Below are 23635 nucleotides of genomic sequence, written 5' to 3'. Positions count from 1 at the left end.
TTTTACCTCATTCATTGTCACTTGTTTGTCGGCCTATAAGGTACATAATACCCTGTGAGGTGCAGGGAAGAGGTGGAGGCGTGGTGTTCGGCCCCTAGCCTACAAGAAATGATTGTTTAAGGAAGAATATGAAGCATAAACCTGTTAACATAAGATATGGGCGGGTAGCACTAACTGAACAAGTGCCTGTAGATAGGGACTGGAAGGGGGCATGTGTCACTTCCAAGGTGGCATTTGCCTTGTGATAAGTAGGTTTACCTAGAGGACGTTGAGAGAGATGTATTGCACATAGAGTGTAGCTCCAGGAAGATGGGGAGATACTGGGCACATCCATCAATGCAAAGCTCCCTTGTCTGCCTGAAGCATGGAGCAAGTGCAGGACAATCTGAAAAAAAATTTTTTTTAATGGAAAATATTGAAAATGCATTCACTCAGCCAGCAGATATGAACAGATAGGCCAGGCTCTGCTCTAGGCTCTGGGCATTCAGCAGTGAGCAAAGTAGACAAACTCCCTGCCTGCAAGAAGCTTACGTTCTGGTGGAGAGACAGATCAAGCAAACAAATCAATACATCATGTAGTAGCAGAAGTTGACAAATACTAAGAAGGAAAAAATTAAGCAGGCTGAGGTGATAGACGCTGGGTGGTGGCAGGCGGGGGTGGACTCAGGTAGGAGTGCTCTTTTAGAGAGAGCCAATGAGGAGAGTTTGAGCGAGGACAGTTCAGAAGCCCAGGGTAAAGTGAAAGAGTGAGATTTATGAATTCCCTGGGCCACAAACATCCCATAGGTTATTCTGTTATCAGGAAAAAATTAATTAGAAACCCTATTTGATGAGAAAGAGTTCTAAGTAATAAGCTACGAAGCCCCCTGGACCTTACTCAACTTTGTTGTCTAGGATTCTGCAGCCCGATCCTGGAACCCTGTTTCCTCACTCTCCCCCATCCCTTCTGTTCTCGTGGGCAGAGAGGAATTCTGAGAACACACACACTGAGCTCGGCCCTGTGACAAGGAATGTTGCCAAAGTACCCCCTGCTTCCTCTCCATCCTTTGCCCCGTCCCTCCCCTGCTGCAGCATTAGATACCCAAGAGTTGGCCTTCGGTTCCTCCTCTTCTTTGGCCCCCTTTTCTGCACTCATCTGTTTCCAGCCGACTTCCCCATGCCATGGTGCCCCTCTAGCTACAGGAAATGCCACGCTGAGGGGCTCCATTCAACCCTGTGCCTCTAGCCCTCGGTGTAGGCTACCTCCTAGACTTTTGCTCCTCTGCTTTATCAAATTGTTTATCCAAGTTGACATGAAAAAAACATAGAAAAAAGAAAAAAAATTAAAGTTTGAAAGTTAACTAGGATCTAATAATAGCAGCACTTGAATTGAATGTTGAGCCAAAGCACAGGTTGCAAAATCAAAATCAAATGTATGGCAGGACAAGGTACAAACACCAGAATATGAGGAAGGTGTGTAAGATGACGAAAGCCAAGCTGGTTTTATTTCACTTGAGAATAACACCTGTGTGGGCCTTTAATGCCCTAGGATCTAAACCAAACACCTGGACAGAGCATCAGAAGGCCCATGTGGCACATAGGCTGCCAGTTGGCCCCCTACGGTCTCCACGTGGTTACCTGCCTCTGTGTACATAGGAGGAAGCCACGGAAAGTTTTTTTTTTTTTTAATTTTTATTTATTTATGATGGTCACACACACAGAGAGAGAGAGAGAGAGAGAGAGAGGCAGAGACACAGGCAGAGGGAGAAGCAGGCTCCATGCACCGGGAGCCCCACGTGGGATTCGATCCCGGGTCTCCAGGATCGCGCCCTGGGCCAAAGGCAGGCGCCAAACCGCTGCGCCACCCAGGGGTCCCCGCTGCGCCACCCAGGGGTCCCCCACGGAAAGTTTTTAAGCAGGGGGGTGACATGATCAAGCAGTAGTGCAAAGGATGAATCTGGCATCAGACCAGGCCTTGAGGAGTCAAGGAGACTTACTTGAAGGCCATTGTGAGGAGCAAGGGGGACCTAGACGACTTGAATGGCTCTGGGAATTCTTTAAACTTTGGATACAAAGAGATTGAAAGCGAAGGATCAAAAGGACTTCGCAACAAGCTGGAGAGGGGGCAGGATCAAAATAGGTCTATGGTCCAATCACAGATGATGGAGGAGGGCTTGAAGCAAGACAAAGTCTTGTGCTTTTGGACTAAAGCTCTTGTCTGAAGCCCCATTCATCTTTACCATAATGAACCAGCCAGTGCTGTAATCAGGAAGTATGCAAAGTTCTGGGTCTTACCAGAACAGAAAGTGAAATCAAAAGCAACTTCCCTTTCACTCAAATCTGCAACAGCATGGAGTAAGGTAACACATCAATATTTCTCTTCAATGTTGTCTTAAAGCTCAGAATTTTTCAGTGAGAATGATTGATTACTAGAACTTAAGCTACAAAAAATGCTAGATTGAGGAGCTCTTGTAATGTAAGGTGGGGCTCTGGGGGAAGGGAGCGAATCTGGCACTATATGAGGTTAAGGTTGGGAGTTGATTTAAGAATCCCTCTGCTTTACTGACTCACTCTCTTTCAGAGATCTTTTAGCCTTTCCCAGACATTTGCTGCAATTCCTGTCTTGGATCGCAGGATGTTTTTGTTCACTGCAGTGCTCTTGGATATAAAGGAAAGTCCCCGAGACCAAGGGTCAAGGACTATATATTCATCCCCATTTTGCTTGAAATTTCCCATGTGATTTTGGGAAAGTCACTTATTCTTAGGTTCTTTATCCAGACACCAAAGATCTCTATCAGCCGGCCTTTCAAGGGCCGTATGAATAAATAGCAAGGCCTTTTTCTCCAGTCTTGACCAATGAAATACAGCTTTCTTGGAGTGTGTCTGCTACAAGTAGGGACAGAACTAATCCTTAATTTATGCCAGATAATTCAAGTAATAATAATCACAATAATAATTTAATAGTTAACATTCATTATGTGCTTTGTATAGGCTAGTTGTGGCGCTATATCAAATTCTTCCTATGAGTTATCTCATTTAATCTTCCTAGGTGAGGATGGTATGATTATTACACTATTTTATAAGGTGAGAAAACTTAAACTCAAAAAATAAAAAAAATTGGGCAGCCCAGGTGGCTCAGCGGTTTGGTGCAGCCTTCGGCCCAGGGTGTGATTCTGGAGACCTGGGATCGAGTCCCATGTCGGGCTCCCTGCATGGAGCCTGCTTCTCCCTCTGCCTGTGTCTCTCATGAGTAAATAAATAAAATCTTTAAAAAAAATTGTTCAAAAATCATATAGGTAAGTGCACTGGAACTAGTATTAGAATCCAAGCCCTCTGATTCCCAAGCTCATGACTTATCAAATAAGCAATTATTCAAACATTTTCATTTTTAAAACATTCAGAAATTTGAGGTAATAGACCAATTATGGTTTTGTGTTTTAGAGGTTCTTGGAACACTAAGGTTTAGTAGCTGTAATTTTTTTTTTCAAAGATTTATTTATTTGGGAGACAAAGAGCATGAAGGAGGAGGGGCAGAGGAAGAGGGAGAGAGACTCTCCAGGAGACTCCTTGCTGAGTGTGGAGCCCAATGGGGGGCTCAATCTCAAGACCCTGGGATCATGACCTGAGCTGAAACCAAGAGTCAGACACTCAACCGAATGAACCCTTCAGGTGCTCCTAGCCATAATATAATGCTTACCTAAAAAAGATAGGAAAAATGTCATTATCTTTTTTTTTAATTTTATTTATTTATTCATGAGAGACACAGAGAGAGGCAGAGACGCAGGCAGAGGGAGAAGCAGGCTCCCTGCAGGGAGCCCCACGTGGGACTGGATCCTGGGACTCCAGGATCATGCCCTGGGCCAGAGGCAGGTGCTCAACCGCTGAGCCACCCAGGCATCCCTCATTATCTTTTTAATAAAAAAAAATTTCCCCAGCTTATTGAAATATAACTGACATTATATTATTATGTAAGTTTAAAGTGTACGATGCATTGATTTGATACATTACATATTACAAAATGATTACCACCATTGCATTAGCTAACACCTCCATCCCATCCCATAATTACCATTTCTTTCTTGTGGTGAGAAAGATCTACTCTTTTGAGAATATACTGAGAATCTACTCAACATTCAAGTACAAGATACAGTATGATTATCTACAATCACTGCTGTACATTAGATCCCTAGAACTTGTTAAATCGTTTTGTGCCCATTTCCCCCACTGCACAGCTCCTGGTAACCACCACTCTACTCTGTTTCTCTGAGCATTGCTTTTGTAGATTCTACACATACATGATATACGGTATTTATGTGTCTTTCTCTATCTGACTTATTTCACTTGTCCTTAGTGAAATAATACATAAATATTCTCACTAAGAATATTAGAAACTCAAACTTTTTTCCTGTATCTTTTGATGTTTTGGAAATATACCAAGGGTAAACACTGAACTTGACCAGCATCCTTTCCGCCAACAGCCATAGAATAAAGCCATTCAGATGATGCTATTCATTGAAAGAGGTGAAGTTCAACACTATTAATAATTATACCTGGTGTCCAAAGAACATAGAGTTTCATAGTGACTCAAGGCAAAATAGAGACCACCTGTGCAGCTTATTTTCAGGTGTCCAGGATACAGCTAGAATGATGTAGCCAAATGTTAAAAACATTTAAACATTAATTCACTAAATCATTAGTGAATTCATTAGTGAATTCGTTAATTCATCATTAAACATAATTCACGCAGTGAATTTATATACCTGCCTTATGTTTATTGCATAAGAATGCAGAGGGAATTCTATACATGCAGTTTTAAGGCAGAGTCCTTTCTTTCATTTGGCCTCTACAGGATTTTTTTGTAATAACTAAATGATAGCTCAATTTCTACTTTATTGTGTGGTTATTTAGCTTGATCCTAACAGCAGGTTTTCTCCATTCACAAACATACTTTTACTTTTTAAAGATTTATTTATTAATTGAATTCTTTTTCTACATGCTATAAATGTTTTCTTTTTCCTCCTAGGTCAAATCCATCATTGAAACATATCGTTCGGATCCTGTGTGATGTAACTGGAGCTAGTACAGTGCTGTAGAGAATTATGCAATTTAGCCTGGATATTAATTTGTCTTCTGGAGAATGATTTAGTATCCATTTGTCTACAATGGCTAATTCATGCAGAAAACTGATATTTAATATTTACATGGGATTTTACTGCTCAGCCATCTTGCCCAAAATATGCATTTGTTCTCAATTTTCAATGTCATCTATTGATCTGTTAAATACGGACCCTGGGGCTTTCCCAGTAGCCACCAGTGGGGAACCATTTCCTTGGAATAAGCTAAGGCTCCCCAGCATGGTCGTTCCCCTCCACTATGACCTCTTGGTCCATCCAAATCTCACCTCTCTGGACTTTATTGCATCTGAGAAGATTGAAGTCCTGGTCAGAGATGCAACCCAATTTATCATCTTGCATAGCAAAGATCTTGAAATCATGAATGTCATCCTTCAATCAGAGGAAGATCTGAGATACAGGAAACCCGGGAAAAGGCTGAACATTTTGCATTATCCTGCTCATGAACAAATTGCACTGTTGGTTCCAGAGAAACTTATGGCTAATTTGAGATACTCTGTGGCAATTGATTTCCAGGCCAATTTAGCCAATGGTTTTGAAGGATTTTATAAAAGCACATACAGAACTCATGGTGGTAAAACAAGGTAGGACATTGCTCTAGCTGTTTAGTCTCTTGTGATACTTTCCTTATGGGTGACATCTGTTTGCCAGGAGCCCATTTCAGCAGTCTTTTATGAAAAGCTCAATAAACTATGAGAAACTTGGAAGAAGAAGCAGCTTTGCGATTTATTAAGGAAATCTCATTAAAGATGGGAACACAAAATGCAGAGGCATAAACAACTAGAGGGAGAATGACTAGGACAGATGAGTATGTGACTGTGTTGAGACAGGTATATTCGTGTGCTAGGGAGAAGGACGGTCCTGGCACAGAAAGCTGAAATAGGGAAGGCTTCTCAAAGGAGGTGAGTCTTGATCTGGAACCAGAAGGAAATGCAAGTGAGATTTGGGCTGAGAGAACGGAAGTGAGAATGTGTGTACATTGCCCAGGAAACAGCAAGACTCAAATCCAAGAGGCAGGAACAAGTCTGTTTGGAGAAATGAGAAATATGGATTGACCGGCATGGATTAAGGACAGTGACAAAGGAGAGAAGTAGAGTATAAAGGGGTCAGATCATGCAAAGACTTTGAACTTCTTGTAGGGAGGTTAGGCTTTTCCTCCAGTGCAGTAGGAATTCTCAGGAGCTTCTGATCTGAGGTATGCTCCATATAGCTCAACTATATGTTGAGAGTACATTACAGAGAGGGAGAGAGGGGACACAGAGGACGGCAATTATTTAGGAGGCCATTCCAGTGGTGTGAGCAAGAAGTGAGGGTGGCTTGAGCCAGGCTAGTGGCAGTGCTTATGGAGTCAAGTGACTGAACTTGGCATTTGTTTTGGAGGGTAAAACAGAATTTTCTGATAGTTATGTGAAATTAGAGAAAGAGAAGCACTAGTGATGCTTTATAGAGTGGATGCTTTGGTTGCCCACGGCCAGGGTCCATCTGGGAGGGAAGAGGAGTCTGGTTTCAGTACTTTCCCACCTTTTATCAGTGACACTCAACAGCCAGTTAGAGAAACCCAAATACAGTGGCTTAACCACAGAGGAGGCCATTATTTTCTCATGCAACAGGAAGTCCAGAAACAGGACAGCTCAGGTTTGCTACAACCCTCTTCCGTGCTATCCGGGACCCAGGCTGTTTCTATCTTTCTGCTCAGCACCCCTGGCATGTGGCTTTCCTCCTAATACAAAATGATTTCTGCACCTCTAGGCATCAAGTCCACATTGTAGGAAGGGGGTGGGGGGTTGGGGGAGAGAAAAAGGCAAAAGGAAACATTTCAGCTGAATATTTTACAAAGTTTTCCCACTCATTGACTTTAACCAGGCCAGAATGAGTTATATTGCTCCACCAAGTTGCAAGAGAGTCTGAAGAGGTGATTCTTTTATCTGGACACATTGTCTTCTTGAGTAAAATCAGGATTTCATTGGCACTGGAGAAGGGGAATAAGTGGGTGACTTTAGCAATGTCTGCTACATATCTCTTCTTTCCCGCCTTAGGTGCTCACTACCCTCTGGGGACTCATGTGCTGTCCCCCTCCCCTGCCTAGTCCCCAGAAGTCCACTTAGGGGAGTCCTTTAGGCCCATGTCTTTGCCCCTCCCCTTAGGGACACCCCCTCAATGCAACCTCATTTCTCATGGGTCTAATCTCAGCCAGCTTAGTGCCAGATAGGGAATTTATTATCAATTTTGCTCACTTAGGCAACATGTGACCAGTGTGGCTTTTTCATTTTTTGAAGTGACAAAGCCTTCACCCCAAAGAAGTACTTTTTAAGGATATCATTTTGGGAGATGTGGGAAATTGGGAGGGGAGGGGAGGGGAGGATTTTTTTGAGTACAGCTCTTGTAACTAACCTCAGGCTATTTGTGACTCTTCTTAAGATTAATTAGTTCTCTTCATACTCAATCACATAGTAGGCCTTACACGTAGGATGATTTGCAGGACAGTGTCAAGAGACTCATGAATCTCTCTCTCTCTCTCTCTCTCTCTCTCTCACACACACACACACACACACACACACACACACACACACATGACTTAACCTAAAATATAGAATAATCCAGTCAACAATAGTTCTTTGAGAAGCAAGAAATCACTACTTTGCATGCAGAGCTAAAATTAATTGTGCAAGTAGCAGAAAAGAAATTGAATTTTTCACTTTCCCAATATAGACTTACTATAAACAAAAGTTCACAGCAGTGAAAATTCTTCCGGGCATGTGGAACTCCTTTATTCTTGTAGTAGCTGCTACCAAATCCAAATAAAGCCGGAAGTTCCAAGCAAATCGTTTGGATCCCCAGCCTCATTCTCCAACTTATATTATAGAAACAAAGTGAATTGAGGCACAATTATCCTGACAGCTCCTCTTCTTTCCCTCCTGGGCCTTCTCCACCTTTATTTCTCCCCCTTCTCTAACAAAACTCTGCACTCCAGGTTTGTTTCTTAATTGAAGCTTAAAGTCCAAAGAATACGTCTATAATTATACAATTTCAGGCATTATCAAGGTGATAAGGTAGAGAGATTTGTCAGAATAACTATGTATCTATTATAGTCTGTGGACTGGAGCTACTTTGCTGGAAAGCAGAGAAAGCTAGAAGTTTCTGGGAGTTAGACTCTGCGCCCCCACCCCCACCCCGTGGGGTACAGAATATGAAATCCCAGCTCCTTGCTTCCGATAGGGGAAAACTCAAAGGTGTAGTTTCCATTCCAGAGCTCCCCAGAGTGCAGGCTGAAGCTGGATCCAGCCTGGCTTTTTCTTCTGTCCTCTCCTGTTCCCCTCGCTCCTTACCTACCTCCTTAGCATCTCCTGGGGGGCATGTTTTTATAAAGCAGGGCCTGCTTCCTGAGAACACAACCTAAGACATCCCTGATATTCACAAGTACTCAAATCTCCAACTGAAGCCCCCTCCTTAGGGATGGTCCTTACTCACTAATAATCGTAGTCACTTTTGGCATCAAATTGATGGGGCGTGCCTATTTCATTTAGCAGCTGAGTTACTGAAAGTCTCTGATCCTTGTCAACTACGAGTATGAAGGAGGTCGTGTAAGTGGACTGTGCAGCACTGTGCATTATTCATGATTGGCAGCCACCAAACACAATTTTACCCCAGTTTTATTTAAGAAGACAGCCTAGATTCACTAAGATGATGGTTTGAGAAGTCAAATATATCACCTCCAGGTTTGATAACCTGTGTCCTGATGGCATAGTGCATTTCTTTTCTTGGTTTCACTTGCAAATTCTGGCTGGTGGTTTCTTAACTTCACAGAATAATTGCAGTAACGGATTTTGAGCCAACTGGAGCACGGATGGCTTTCCCTTGTTTTGATGAACCACTGTTTAAAGCCAAATTTTCCATCAAGATAAGAAGAGAAAGTGGACACGTTGCACTCTCCAATATGCCAAAGGTATTGCCACTTTCAGAAACTTTGGGGGAATCATTGCAAGTTGACCCTTGGTCTTTGTATTTATTTATGTATGTATTTATTTATTTATTTACATTTCCTGTTTTCAAATTTAAGCTGTTATTTATTTTTTTATCCATCTACATATTCTATAATAACCCCAATCCTTCTAGATTTTAACATCATTCTGTGTGGGGCATTGTTATACCAGAAGTTAAAAAAAACACAAAGTGATTTATATTTTATTTGTATTCATATGGAAACAATGTTCCTTTTAAATCTGTGTTACTTGGCTAGGGATGAAATTCAGAACCACCCAGACAGAGCAGCACTTCTCAAACTTTATTCGGATGAGTCATCTGAGGATCTTGTTAAAATTTAGATTCTGATCCAGCTTGGAGTGAGGCTCAAAGTTCTGGCTTTTTAACAAGCTCCCAGGTGATACCACTGCTGCTGGTCCAGGCATCACATTTAGAGCGGGAAGGATCTAGAGAACCCTGCCTGGGCTCGACCCTGGAAATTCTGAGCTAGTGATCTCTGAACTCTGATGAAACTTAGAAATTCTTTTTTTTTCTTTTAAGTTCCATGGGTAACTCTTAAGATCGTCTGTGAAATTCATCTATTGTAGCCATATACTTTTTTTTAATTGAAAGAGACACTTGAACATTTTATTTGGACTCAAAATTCAGAGACTCGGAAAGATACAGCAGGCTGTGGGCCTCATTTGATATTTCCTCACTAATGATGTACTTGCCATTTGTGATGTTGGACAAAAAATATAAAATATTTCTCAACCACTGCTTGGAAAGTGAGACAAAATTAGAGGCTATTCTGATTGTTCTTCAGCAAAATGAGCAGCCCAGAAAGCAGCCGGGCCATCACAAGCCAGCAAGGGGCCCTACCACATTTTTCTCTCTGCCCTCCACAGAGATGGGCCTCTATGGATGAAGGGGAGAAATGAGTCGATAACATGAGACACTGAATTTCCCTAGATTTCTGTTTCATGCTGGTAAAGGTATTTGCTCTGATACACCAGCAGTGCAGATCAAGGGGGAAAGTGACAATACTCCATGTGACACATATCCTAGTTTTTCCCCGGTCACACGGACAGCAATTTAATCAGCCCACTCGTTTCGGGGTAAAAATGATCCTCTACTTGGAACTCCAAGTCTGCTTTCTAACTAAACGTTCATTTAAGGGCAGCTCAGTCTCTTTCCCGGCAGCTTTTAATTAATGTCATTTTTCCTATGAACAATCATGGAAGGTAATAAAAATATACTTATTGAAGCCTTTTAATTAAAATGCGGTGCAAATATAATTGCCATTTCATTATATGAGAATTTGGGTTTTTTATCTTTAGAATCCTCCAGCCATTTCTCATATTTAAGACAAATAAGTGAATATTTCAAAAATGTTTTATGCAATCCTTGAATACTTGCATTGCCTCAACTGACTTGTTCAGTTCTTTGGATCGTGCCTTTTCCAGCAAATATTGGCTTGACTTTCTGCTTCTCACCGACATGCCCAACCCAGGCTCTCTCAAAGTTGGCGGAAAAAGGGCAACTGAAGAAATGCCACAATCGTACACTCTGGCCAATCGCTGTAGCAATTAAGTTGGGTTATGGATTGGTGAGAAGAAGCAACACATGCTAAGTTCTCAATCTGTTTAGTTAAGAATACAAGATTTCAAGGAAGTGAGGTAGCCAGCTAAGTTCTACTAGAGGCAGCCTATCTTTGGGGCCTCTCTTTGTTCCCTTCATTCCTTGAAGGAACACACACCTGCTGGCGACACTTGCAATGTAAGTAAAGTCCTGCCAATATTGAGAAACAGCTAAATCCTTGTCTAGCAACAAGTGTTCCCTACTTGGAGATTACATCATCATCCTGGAAGAACATACACTAACACCTCATACGCTTCCATTTAAGGCAATGTTAATCTACACGGTTGTTCCCGGTTCCTGAACAAAACTCAACCTCCATGGGCTACATCTGCATCTGGAGGGAGAACACAGAGGGATCGCCCATTTGTCTCCTAACCACTCCTGCCACCAGTGTCTAGTGTCACAGACTCTCATTCTCCCGTAGTCCCACAGCCTTCCTCCTCCTTCCCTCCCAGCTCTAACACCCTAGCCCTATTTTTTTTTTTTTTACAGAGTTTGTTCCTAAGACTACAGTCATAAGGCCCTCTCCCCAGCCTCTGCCATAATCCTCACCTCTGTAGAAATATGTGCTCATAGAATTCTGGTTGAGTCAGACTCCTAAAAAAAAAGAGATTGCTTTTCTGCAAAGTTAACTTGTAGGATATATATATGTATATATGTATATATATATATGTATATATGTATATATATATGTATATATGTATATATATATGTATGATATATCTATATATCATAGTCCAATATATACTGCCACCTTTTTAAAAGTATTTGGTCAGTGTCTTCTGCTTTATTAAAACTTTGGACCTCATTTTTTTAAAAATAGAATTCTGTAGAATCAAATCCTGTTGCACAAACACTAAATAGCACAAACATTTGTTATTTAAGAATGCAAGGCAGTTTCTGGTAACACTTCAAGCTATTTTCTCTTGCCAAAGCAAACTGCGATCTTATCCAAACAGATAAAACATGTTTAACAAGCCCTGGTTAGTGCTGTCATGAGCCTGATGCCTTCAAAGGGATGTTGGGAGGGGAAAGCTAGTCTAAGAGCTGTTACCCATTTGAAGAAAGTGGTATTTTCAGATTCTTGGATCTGTGTCCGTTCAATATTTGGGGGCATTGTACCATGGTGGAGACCATCTCTGGGGCAAGCAATCCTGAGAAAATAAAGATAGAATTTGGTAATTACTCAGTGATTTTGATAGATGTGGCTGACCAGTCTGTAGGCTTAAAACTTCTTACTTCTTCCGGAGATAGGCAGAAGCTTAAATTACTAATGACCTCCTTGGCCTGCCTGCTTTCATTGCTGAATCAATGAAGCAAAGATAAAATAAGACTATGACTCAAGCTGTCACACAGCAAGTGAAAGAATGAGCAATGTCTTTGGAGTCACACGGTCACATCCACATCTTGGTCTTGCTGTGTAACTAGCCATGTGATCCTGGGCCAATTCAGTTAATGTTTCTGAGGCTCTGTTTCCTCACCTGTGAAATAACACCTACCTCACACATAAATAATAAGAGGATTAAAAGATGATGAAAAGCATTTCACGGAGTTTTGCGTCCCATTCCCTTCTGCAACAGAGATTTCTTATATAACAAACAAAGGGAAAGGAGACATTCTTTGATATTTTTCCTTAGAAGTACAGATTTTGAATTTATGCCAGTGTTGGAGATTACTGCATTTCAAAAAAGTAGAACCATCTAAAATATTTTTATGCTTTCAAGAAACAAAATAAGAAATAAGATTTGGCATCATTCTGGAATCCCAAAAGTGGTACACTGAGTCTTCGAGGAAGTCCAGGGATTTAAAAAAAAAGAAAAAAAACAACAACCCACAAAAGGAGGAGAGGAGAGATCACAATATTATGATGGGCCATTAATTTCCTATAATGGTATCAAGTGTCCTTCAAAGTGTCAGGACCTTCCTCTAACTAACCTGGCTTAAGTCATGGACATTGTAAAATACTCATATTTTCAAGTACTGTTTTTTCTTCTTCCTGTAGGTTAAGACAATTGAACTTGAGGGAGGCATCTTAGAAGATCACTTTGAAACTTCTGTAAAAATGAGTACATACCTTGTAGCCTACATAGTTTGTGATTTCATCTCTGTAAGTGGCACAACCTCCTCAGGGGTCAAGGTGAGATTGAGTTCTAATTTTATGCATTGTCCTGAGAGCAATAAGCTTTTATTTTCTTAAGATTTCTTTTTCTCTTATTACTAAAGTATCATGTTTATTTTACAAAATAGGCAAAAAATAGTTTATAAATCCCATCACCAAGATACAATGATTGATAATTTAGTGTAAACTGTTCAAATATTTTCTGTATGTATGTCAGTATATGAGAGTGTATACAATAGCTGTATATACTTACTCTTTACAAAATAAAGTTTAACCTTATTTCACTATATTTTTACCATAATATGCCATAAGAACTGATTGCCATTAAATTTTTCTATAATATTTTGTTATAATATTTTATAGTATATTTTATGGATATTTTCTATAATATTATGTTCATAATACCTTAGTGTTATATTGCATGGATGTACCAAAAATTTTAATCAGTATCTTGTTTTAGGACATTCATATTGTTTCCAATTGTTTTCTATAATAACTTTTTTCCCCAATGAGAGGTAGACTTTGTAATTTTTTTTTTTTAATTTTTATTTATTTATGATAGTCACAGAGAGAGAGAGAGAGAGGCAGAGATACAGGCAGAGGGAGAAGCAGGCTCCATGCACCGGGAGCCTGACGTGGGATTCGATCCCGGGTCTCCAGGATCGCGCCCTGGGCCAAAGGCAGGCGCCAAACCGCTGCGCCACCCAGGGATCCCGACTTTGTAATTTTTAAAGTCTTCATTATTTGAAAAAATTTACAACACCCAGTGAGTATCTAACAGTTTTGCAAATATCAATAGAGAAACATCATTATCATCATGTCCTTACCCTGAAGAACCAAATGTAGACATAAAAATATTCAAAGAACCATAAAATAATGCTTATTAAAAACAGCTATAATATGGCTATTTCAACTTATATACTTATTATACTTACAGATATATAGATATATATATCTACAATGTATCTACATACATAACATGCCCAGCTTCAGGTGTGCATAGGTAACAGAAATGTGAGCAGTCAGAGGGCACTATACTTCAAGTTCCAGTGAGCTTCCTAGGTTTCACATCCCAGCTCTACAATTTTCTATATGGGTGTATGGGTGACTTGGAGCAAATTAATTTTCATGTGTTTCTATCTTTTAATAAGGTTGTTGAGAGAATTCAGTTAGATTTCACATGTATACATTTAGCACTGTGCCTGATAAGCCATCAAAAAATGGTAACTATTAACATATCCTTCCTATAAAAGTTCTCAGGGATTTCAGATAATTCAGAGCAAGAAAGCAAATCATGAAATGAAAGTAAACCCATCCCTGAAACCTGATGAAAGTGGAATGTAATTTTATTTTTTTCCACTCAGTGGCTATTTACTTGGAGGGAATAAATGAACATATTTGGATATTCTTGAGTTTAGAGTCAACTAGATCGGAAGATGGATCCAATAAGGTCTTGAAGACTTTCCAACTTATGTACTTATGTTTTATTTGACTTGTGCTGGTGGACACAATTCTGGAAGGCTAACACTCAAGTGCTAGAATGCATGACAGTGATGAGTTCAAGTGGCATCTCATGATAAAATGGATCCATATAGCTTGAAATTTACAGATTAGCACCTAGGAAATGGATTATAACAGGGAACACAGAGTTGTTTGTAATTCTTAAGACTGACTTTTGCTGTAATACTTTATGGAACATCTTATCCCCATCAAAAACATGCTTAATTCTATCACAATCATTTCTTGAAAAATGTGGTCTACCTTTCTTTGAGTGAGGACTGTCAGGAATGGAATTGTGCCAAGGATTTGTGATATTCAAAGACCACTTCTTCTGATTAATATTTCCAGGTGTCTATCTATGCATCCCCAGACAAATGGAGTCAAACACATTATGCTTTGGAAGCATCATTAAAGCTGCTTAATTTTTATGAAAATTACTTTGATATCAACTATCCACTCCCCAAACTGGGTAGGTTCAAATTCCATGTCATTATATTTATTTTTGCTTATAAACCTTGCTTTGATTTTTAATATGTGATTTAAATGAGTACTGAAGAGATTCAGTTAGCCCAGGAAGCAATAATTTTACTTCAGAGATGGTTCTTGAGCATAGAGAAGGTATTTATGAGAAGTACAAGTAGTGTGGATCATTTTATTCTTTTATTAGGTTCATATTAAAATAGCTGCATGGCAGGTTAGATTTAATTGAATGAAGTTTCCAGAGCATACAACCTTTTCTATGCCTTAAAGATCATATGAAATGTATTTATTTTTTTAAGATTTTATTTATTTATTCATGAGAGACACACACACACACACAGAGACAGAGACACAGGGAGAGGGAGAAGCAGGCTCCATGCAGGAAGCTTGATGTGGGACTCGATCCCGGGTCTCCAGGATCACACCCTGGGCTGAAGGCCACGCTAAACTGCTGAGCCACCCAGGCTGCCCGAAATGTATTTTATTTTTAAAAATATTTTACTTATTTATTTATTTGAGAGAGAGAGAGAGTTTGAGCATGAGCAGGAGGAGAAGCAGATGGAGAGAGAAAGGGAGAAGCAGACTCTTCACTGATCAGGGAGCCCAACTCGGGGCTCAATCCCAGGAATTTGGGATCATGACCTGAGCCAAAGGCAGATGCTTACCCGACTGAGCCACCCAGGTGACCCTATAAAATGTATTTTAAAAATACATAACTGAAAAGAAGGGTATAGTATAGGAAAAATTATACCAGATATAAGTATCTCTAATGACTATAGGAAATAATCCAATTAATATAAAATCATCAGTGCAATTTACAAAAGGAATTATTCCCACAGGTGAAGTACCAATGAATACTAATTTTTATTGATGCTAATTTATTTTTGATTGTCTTATAAATATTTGTTTTATCCACTAGAATTAACTAGTGTTAATTCCAGGCAATGTAATCACAAGTCAAGTGGCTTGGTTTGTTTCAACTTAAAAAGAATTACCTTTCTTTTTAGTCACAGTACTTCTTCCAAAATGACATAGCAGAATAAAAAGTAAAAATTCCAAGATCAAATATTAGCCAGAAATTTTATGACCTACGTGACACCAAAGGCAAAGGATAAGCATACACACACATAGAGATATAATATAAATTAATATACGTTATGCCCGAGTTGCTTAAAGCTGATCACATTTCACTTTTTTTACTCAAGACTTTGTTAAGAGGTAGAAAAAATATCAATGCTGAAAAGGAAATTGAGGTCAGAAATAATTGATGCCCACAGCTTTTTTCTTGTACTGCCTTAGAAAGGACACTTGCTCATAATAGAAGCTGTATGTTCTTGAAGTACTAATTGAAATATTGACAATAGAGATTTCTCCTAAAAGATGTTTTTCTGAAATTAAAATCTCATATCATTCTCTTTTTTATAGAAATGAGTTCATTATGTTTTGATGAATCTCAAACATACTAAAAATTATTTAACACCTTTCAAAGTTTTTGAGTAGTATTAATACAAAATATGAGTATTTTTTAAAAAAATCATTTCTTTATTCATGAGAGACGCAGGGAGAGAGAGGCACAGACACAGATAGAGGGAGAAGCAGGCTCCATGCAGGGAGCCCGACGTGGGACTCATTTGGGGACTCCAGGATCATGCCCTGGGACAAAGCTGGCGCTAAACCGCTAAGCCAACAGGGCTGCCCTAATATGAGTATTTTTTAAAAAAATAATTTTCTTAGCAGTAATGCACCCAAGGTATTTGCCAAGTTTATCATGCTTAAAAACAAATGGTTAAATGTCAACAGGTTACTTCAGCTCTAACCAAAGCTGTATTGATAGAATTAATGCTGCTCAGTGATGGGTACTGACTATTTTCAGTGCAACTATGAGACACTGTGTCAATGTTACCATAGTCTTGATGTTTCCAGAAAACCTACTTATACATGAAAACATCACAATGTATTTGAGGAGAAAGTAAACCTCATTTCTAAAAAACAAAAAACAAAAAACAAAACCCATTTCTGGTGCAGAATTCTTAATGATCAAATATGGTTGTTCTTATTTCTTAGATCTAATTGCCATTCCTGACTTTGAATCTGGAGCCATGGAAAATTGGGGCCTCATCACATATAAAGAGACATCCCTGCTCTTTGATACTAAGACTTCTTCTGCTTCTGATAAACTATGGGTCACCAAAGTCATAGCCCATGAACTAGCACACCAGGTACCTGACACTCATGACATTTTCTTAGTATCAGCCCCAAAAAAGCATTGTACAGGACATCAGCAGTCTTCCTGAAACAATATAAAATTATATCGTTTTACCCTTAGAGGGAACTTTAGAGACTATCAAGCCAAACAGTATGTCAAGTAGCAGAGATTTCAATTTCTAGACTAGGAGACTCACACAGGAGTGTTATCACAGGAGTGTTATCACTGGCCACTGTGTCATCTAAAACTCTTCAAGGCAAAGCCTTCCAATGTATTTTAGTAAAGAAGGTATGGATTATGCAGATACATAGGACACAGAATTTGAAACCCTACAAGTAGAGATTTCTATTAAAAGTATTTCTCCTTATACCCCTAGTCTGGGGCAAAACCAATCCCCCTTCAGTTGAAACCTGTCATTATATAGCCATCACGAGTACTTCAAGTCCAAGCCATTACAGGCAGCTGACCCTAGACACATTACATAATCCTCTAAATTTCATTGTCTTTGTCTATAAAATTAAATTAATAATACTCCCTGCTTCTTGCGGCTGTTGTAAAGAATTACAGATAAGTGTCAGTGCCTGTCACACTCAATAAGTGTTGGTTATTAATGATGGCAGCACTGATCTCTGCTACTGCTACCATTTCTTGCAGGCTACAAAATTTCCATTTCCTAGGCCATCTATCAACACTGTATTAGATGCAAATATGGAAGTGTAAAACTAGCTGTATGGATATCAGAGACTATTTTCCACTCTATTTCATTTCTGAAAATCCCTAGTAACAAAGTGAATTGTTAAGGGCCCCAGAAATTCTCCTTCACCATGTAGACAAATACCATTTTATTGTATTTACTAGAAGCCAGCAATATCTTATTTTTAATTTTTAACTTTTCCTTTATCATTATTATAATAATACGTTGGATTTTATTTAAGTAGTGAACTCAGTACCCAATTACATAGGAACCATGCTCAGCACTGTACTCTAAGAACATATGTACAGCTTCCTCTGGTTTAGAATCTCCCCACTGGCCCATCTTAGGGCTTTTGATCATTAGTCACTGATGGCCCTAGAGCACTTGACTGAATGTGAGGATTTCTAATCTTTCTACTGAATGTTCATAGAGAAATGGTTGGAGAGCTCTACTTCTGAGGCTCCTCTAGGCCTTCCTTTTAGAGCTTCTCTTTCATTGGAGATGCAGTCTAGAGCTGAAGCAATAGGCAGCAGTGGAATTTTTGTCTTGACATTTTTGTTTCCCCATTTGTCTCCATGCGACCATTCACTCTGACAAAGACTCCCAATACCAACTGAGTGGGCCCATAACATGGCATACTAGGTGCCCCAGGATGAAGCCCTTCTCCACTTCATCTCTTACCAAACCTAAGCTTTAGCCATCCCAGGCTATCTGCCATTTCTGAATAAGCCAGGTTGTATTGCTCCTTTATGCTTTTGCTCCTACTACTTAATCTGCCTAGAGCACACACTGTTCCCAACAAGAAGACTCAGGGAACCAATCATTTCCTAACTAACTTAGGCACTCTCCTAGAAGAACTTATTTTTAACTCCTGGAATCCTCTCTATCCCTTGTACAGGCATTGGTCATAGCAGAATAATGTTTCATTGTATTTATCTATCACTTGACCTCCATCATTTGTATTGGGGCAGAGGCTGTATTACATACATCTTTATATTTCTAACTCGTTGCCAGTAATGTAGTAGATTATCAATAGATATCTATTGAATGAATGAATAAACTACTCTTATAACTGGTGACATTACCAGAATTAGCTCAACTTGTATTTTTCATACTCATCACTTTCAAATTAAGGAAACACCTCCATCCCTTTTCACAGATGTCCTTAGGAAGATTGGTGTTTTTAGAAGTTTCATATCTAGCTATAACTGTAAAACTCTTCTGAATCTTAGAATTTTTTTGTTTAATTTCCTACCCCTCAGGAGATTGCAATCCTAAAACAGATAAACTAGATGGATAGTACTGGGCATACAGGCTAAATAAAATACAAAAGTACATGAAAAAGTAGTAATACTTAAATATAGTGTTACAGATCAAATATAGGTTAAAGGTAAATTTCTATTTATATTTCCTTTAGGCATCTTGTTAATTTTATGTATATATATTTAAAATTGTAGACTTTTATTCACTTTAGTGTCCAGGTTAATCCCCAGAAGGAAGTCAGAGCAAAAGTTAACAACTAAATTCCCTCATCAGTAATACTATGTAGCAATCTGAAAGTCCTAAGCAAATTCTTAACAATTCTCTTAAGTACCTACTACTTAATGTAAGGAAGTGACTTCACCAAAGATATTTAGGCTTATATTTCTCCTAAGACCACCACCATAAATCAAGAATAAGGTGAGTTTGCACTTACCCCACAAATGATTTTATTTTCTTCCTTAATATTAAAGCTAATAGCTAGGAAATGTTGGGAGAATAAAATGCAAGTTGGAGAGGGCAATAAAGACGAAAGAAAAGTGAAACAAAAGCAAAAATGTGGTGAGAAGGGAAGGCAAAGAAATTGGTAGAAGGAAGTTGTACAGAGAGAAAAGGGTAACAGAGAGAGGAAGGGCCTTAACCACCGAAAGAAGGAAGTTACCACCCGTTGTACTTTTTGCTACAATTAATTTTTTATATTTGCTTTATTTTTTTAAAAGAGATATTTATTTATTTGAGAGGAGAAAGAGAGAGAGAGAGAGTGTGCATACATGAGTGGGGGGAGGGGCAACCAGAGAGGGAGAGAACCTCAAGCAGACTCCCCACTGAGCATGGAGTGGGACTTAGGACTGGATCTCACAACTCTGAGATCATGACCTGTGCTGAAATCACGAGTCCCACACTAAACCTACTGAGCCACCCAGACACCCCAAAATTTGTTTAATTTCTAATAACATTGAGTCTTTGCCTCCTAGTGGTTTGGGAACCTGGTTACAATGGAATGGTGGAATGATATTTGGCTCAATGAAGGTTTTGCAACATACATGGAACTCATCTCTCTTAATGCCACATATCCAGAGCTACAATTTGTAAGTTTACAGTTTTGTATGTCATGCTATATATACAATTCTGCTTATAACATAAATCCCTCACCCAAACATCTATGGACAGAGAGCTCAAATAGCACAAATACACAGCTGTGTATGTGAGGTGAAAGGAAAGAAAACCTATGTGTATATACAATGATGTAGGACAAGATGGTGCCCATGGCTAAGGATCCTGTGAAGAGTTCTTGGCATGTAACCTGAAAATTAAGCATAATTGGGGCACATTTCTCTAGAATTTTCAAAAGGTGAATTCACTTCCCAAAATGTATGAAAAGATTTTTTTCAAGCATGTCTTTTTCTTTAGGCATAAGGAATCTAAACCATTCATATATAGTAGCTTGTAATGGTTAATTAGCCGTTTGAGGTGGGCATTTGGTCCAGGATCATTTAGACAGACATGAATTCAGAGTTAGTGTCTTCTTATTTGCTTTGTGTTGAGTCAATGGTGTAATCCTAAAACTTCATATAGCCTCACTTGTAAAGTGCATACAATGCATCTACTTTGCAGGGCGTTGATAGGATCGCAAATGATGGATACAAGGTCCTGGCACATAGCAAGTGTTCACTAAATGGGAACCATTTTATTTCTGTATCCAAGAGCGTGGTACATGGTAAACATTCAAAGAATGTCTGAAGGAATGTTGGTTTTATATCTTTATGAAGCAGAGAATTGGGGGAAGGGGAATATATAACGTGATAGAAACTTTCAATCAATTGTAAGAAATATTGGTCAAAAACTTTTAGGAATATGTTACTAAGCCTCCTGTGTTTTCTACTGCTTTGAAAGTGCCAAATTGAAAGTGAAAAAATTTTCTTCCCTCTTTAGGATGATGGTTTTTGCCGTATATGTTTTGCAGTAATTAAAAAGGATTCATTAAATTCGTCCCATCCTATCTCCAACCAAGCAGAAACTCCTACTCAGATACAGGAAATGTTTGATGTGGTTTCCTATAACAAGGTATTAAATGCTGTGGGCAAGTGGAAGCTCTGCTTTCAGGAGAAATATAATGAGGCTTGTTAAATCAGCAGTGGAAGTTATTGGTTCCAGGTTATTGCCACTTGTTATATTTTTGTTATATTTGATGTTCATCTTTCAGACATTATGCATGTTCCATAAAATTTAAACTTCCTTTAAAAATAAATCATACCACCTATTTTTCTTTCTTTCTTTTTTTAAGGGAGCTTGTATTTTGAATATGCTAAAAGATTTTTTGAATGAGGAGAAATTTCGCAAAGGAGTTATTTACTACTTAAAGAAATTCAGTTATGGAAATGCTAAAAATGATGATTTGTGGAGAAGTCTGTCAAATGTAAGTCATCTGTTGGGTAACAGTAGACTGTTGTTAAGCCTAAGATGTAACAGCATAATTATGAAGGTTTATAAATAGCCATATTGTCAGTCATCCAATATTTATTCCACTTTCTACATTGCCAGGGTCCATAGAAGGCAGAACCTTCCTTTTTTCTTTAGCACCACACTAAACCAGGATGCCACCCACACTGGGATAGTCACAGGTGTTTGACGTTTAGCCCTCCTCTCTTTGGTTACCTTCTATCGTTAACCCAATAGTTTTGTCTCCCCATTTTCCAAAATCTTTAATGTCTTTCTAATTCCTGCCATGGACATCTAATCTTCTCGTCCAAATTTTAAGGTTGAACTCTACTTTCTCAACTTTATTGTCCAGCATGTATTCTCCATTCAGTGAGACACATCTCCCTCATAGGAAGAAATCCTGCTCAATCCTTATGTTACCATGTTTTTGTTTCTAGTGCCCTTGCTACGTGAAATGCACTTTCTTCCTGCCAGCAATTCAAGTGCCATCTGTCTTTTGAATTCTAGCTGAGATTTTACTTCCTCCTTACAGACTAACGCACCCCTCAACGGTTCACCTTTCTGCTCAATACGTCGAAGTGTGTTTATGATTCTGTTCCACGCAGTGACATTCTCTTTTATTAGTTTATAATGGTTCAATAATAACAATGATAATAATAAAATTTGCTTAAGAACAAGAATCATATCTATTCTTTTTTTAATGCCATGGCAATTAGCATTGTGATAAAAAAACAGTTAATTATTGATTAAAGAACACATGGTCTCTTTGTTATTGGGATTCATGTAGTATAATAGGTAAAATGAAGAAAACATGCAGTCAACTCATAATTCTAATAATTATTAAAATGTTCTTAAATTTTCTACTTGGAGTAAAATAATCTTTTATAGAAGTATTGGACTGATGGAGCTCATGTATATAAACACATATGGCCCAGGGACAGTAATAATACTGTTCAATATTTGTATAGCACTTAATCGTTTAAAAAGTTATTTCAAGTGCATTATCTCATTTGATTTTTTTATGCCCTTTCATAAGGGCATAAGTCTGGACCCTCCTGGCCTAATAATTTATGTGATTTTGTGGTCAAAGAAACAAAGTCGTTAGGTAAACATTTTTTCAAAATGGCTCAAATCTTTTGTTCACATTTCTTGAAAATCACAAAGGGACCAAAATACAGTCTTTAGTATGACCTATACAAATGCTCTTTACCCATTTCCATTACCTCCTGCCGACAATCTAGGTGATTCTCTCTCTCCAGAGTCCTCCTAACTTCTCAAAAAGCCTCACATTGCTTTTATCTTCCATCCCTCTCCTTCCTCTCCTTTGCTCTGTGTGTGTATATGCATGTGTGTGCATGTGTGCGCACGCACGCGCGCGCGCGTGTGTGTATGTGTGTGTATAGACCTCAACTTTGCCTTTCTTCAATAAGAAACAATCCATCTTCGGTGTGCATAGTGGATATGAGGGGAGAGATTAAAGGAGAAATTTGGTCAACAATTGCAGGATTCTTTTAGGTCAGCTATGACTATTTCTAGGTTAATTTTTGTCACATCATGCTTATTAGCCACCTCAAGAAGGTAAGGGAGGCAAAGTTCTTACCCCATTTTTGTCAGTGAGAAATGCAATACTGAGGAAGAGATTGGTGCAGGTTATATATACACCATGCAATGACAGAGTCAGTACTTGAAATCTATCTTCTGATTCTAAGCTGAGTATTCATTTTCTTAATTACATCACAGCTTCTTCCTAGTTATCAGGAAAGTCTCGATCTAACCTTCCCCTGAAAGTCCTTAGTTCTAGTTGACCACTTCCTGATGCCAAATGAAAGTATGGTATGAAAACGATAAATTCCTGTAAATATCTTACTCAGAATTGTCTCACGTTATATCATTTCTAATACATTTCGATAGCCACTTGGGAATTAGAAGAATTATTTGTTGTTATTTTTCACAAAATCATTTCACAAAATCATTTAATAGCATTTGAGAGCCTTAGACAGTGTATATGTCTTATTTTTCCATTTACAGTTCCCCTTAAGCATTCAGTCCTTGTTATTTAAGGATTGATTGACAGACTAGTTGTTGATTCTCTTAGGTCTCATTTTAATTCTGAATTCAAAATTTATTGTTCTCTTTATAAGCTACTGTGAGTCACTGGGAATGCCCAGGTAAGCAAAGACATCCCCCCTCCCCGGTCAAGGGATTTGTGATATGAAAGAAGAAGG

At 38.8% G+C, this 23635-nt stretch overlaps 2 protein-coding genes across 3 annotated transcripts in view; one reads left to right on the top strand and one right to left on the bottom strand.

Moving 5' to 3' along the window:
* Nucleotides 1-2279: 2279 nt before the first annotated feature.
* Nucleotides 2280-23635, top strand: part of ERAP2 (endoplasmic reticulum aminopeptidase 2) — a 41347-nt gene continuing 19991 nt past the window's right edge. For both annotated transcript variants that reach the window (XM_041751454.1, XM_041751455.1), the window contains exons 1-9: nucleotides 2280-2339; nucleotides 5003-5695; nucleotides 8916-9054; nucleotides 12715-12849; nucleotides 14680-14800; nucleotides 16876-17030; nucleotides 19946-20059; nucleotides 20904-21035; nucleotides 21256-21387. In XM_041751454.1, coding sequence (XP_041607388.1) covers nucleotides 5142-5695; nucleotides 8916-9054; nucleotides 12715-12849; nucleotides 14680-14800; nucleotides 16876-17030; nucleotides 19946-20059; nucleotides 20904-21035; nucleotides 21256-21387 — 1482 coding nt within the window. In that variant the 5' untranslated portion in view covers nucleotides 2280-2339; nucleotides 5003-5141. The remainder of the gene's footprint in view (nucleotides 2340-5002; nucleotides 5696-8915; nucleotides 9055-12714; nucleotides 12850-14679; nucleotides 14801-16875; nucleotides 17031-19945; nucleotides 20060-20903; nucleotides 21036-21255; nucleotides 21388-23635) is intronic.
* LOC121488797 (translation initiation factor IF-2-like) overlaps nucleotides 11637-23635 on the bottom strand; it is a 43600-nt gene continuing 31601 nt past the window's right edge. Inside the window, exon 3 of the mRNA XM_041751095.1 lies at nucleotides 11637-11866. The gene's annotated coding sequence lies outside the window, so the exon portion shown is untranslated. The remainder of the gene's footprint in view (nucleotides 11867-23635) is intronic.

The sequence above is a fragment of the Vulpes lagopus genome, chromosome 4, assembly GCF_018345385.1.
Source record: "Vulpes lagopus strain Blue_001 chromosome 4, ASM1834538v1, whole genome shotgun sequence".
Classification (NCBI taxonomy): Eukaryota; Metazoa; Chordata; class Mammalia; order Carnivora; family Canidae; genus Vulpes; species Vulpes lagopus.
Note: the sequence above shows the minus strand (reverse complement) of the source record. Positions and strands in the feature narration are given on the sequence as shown.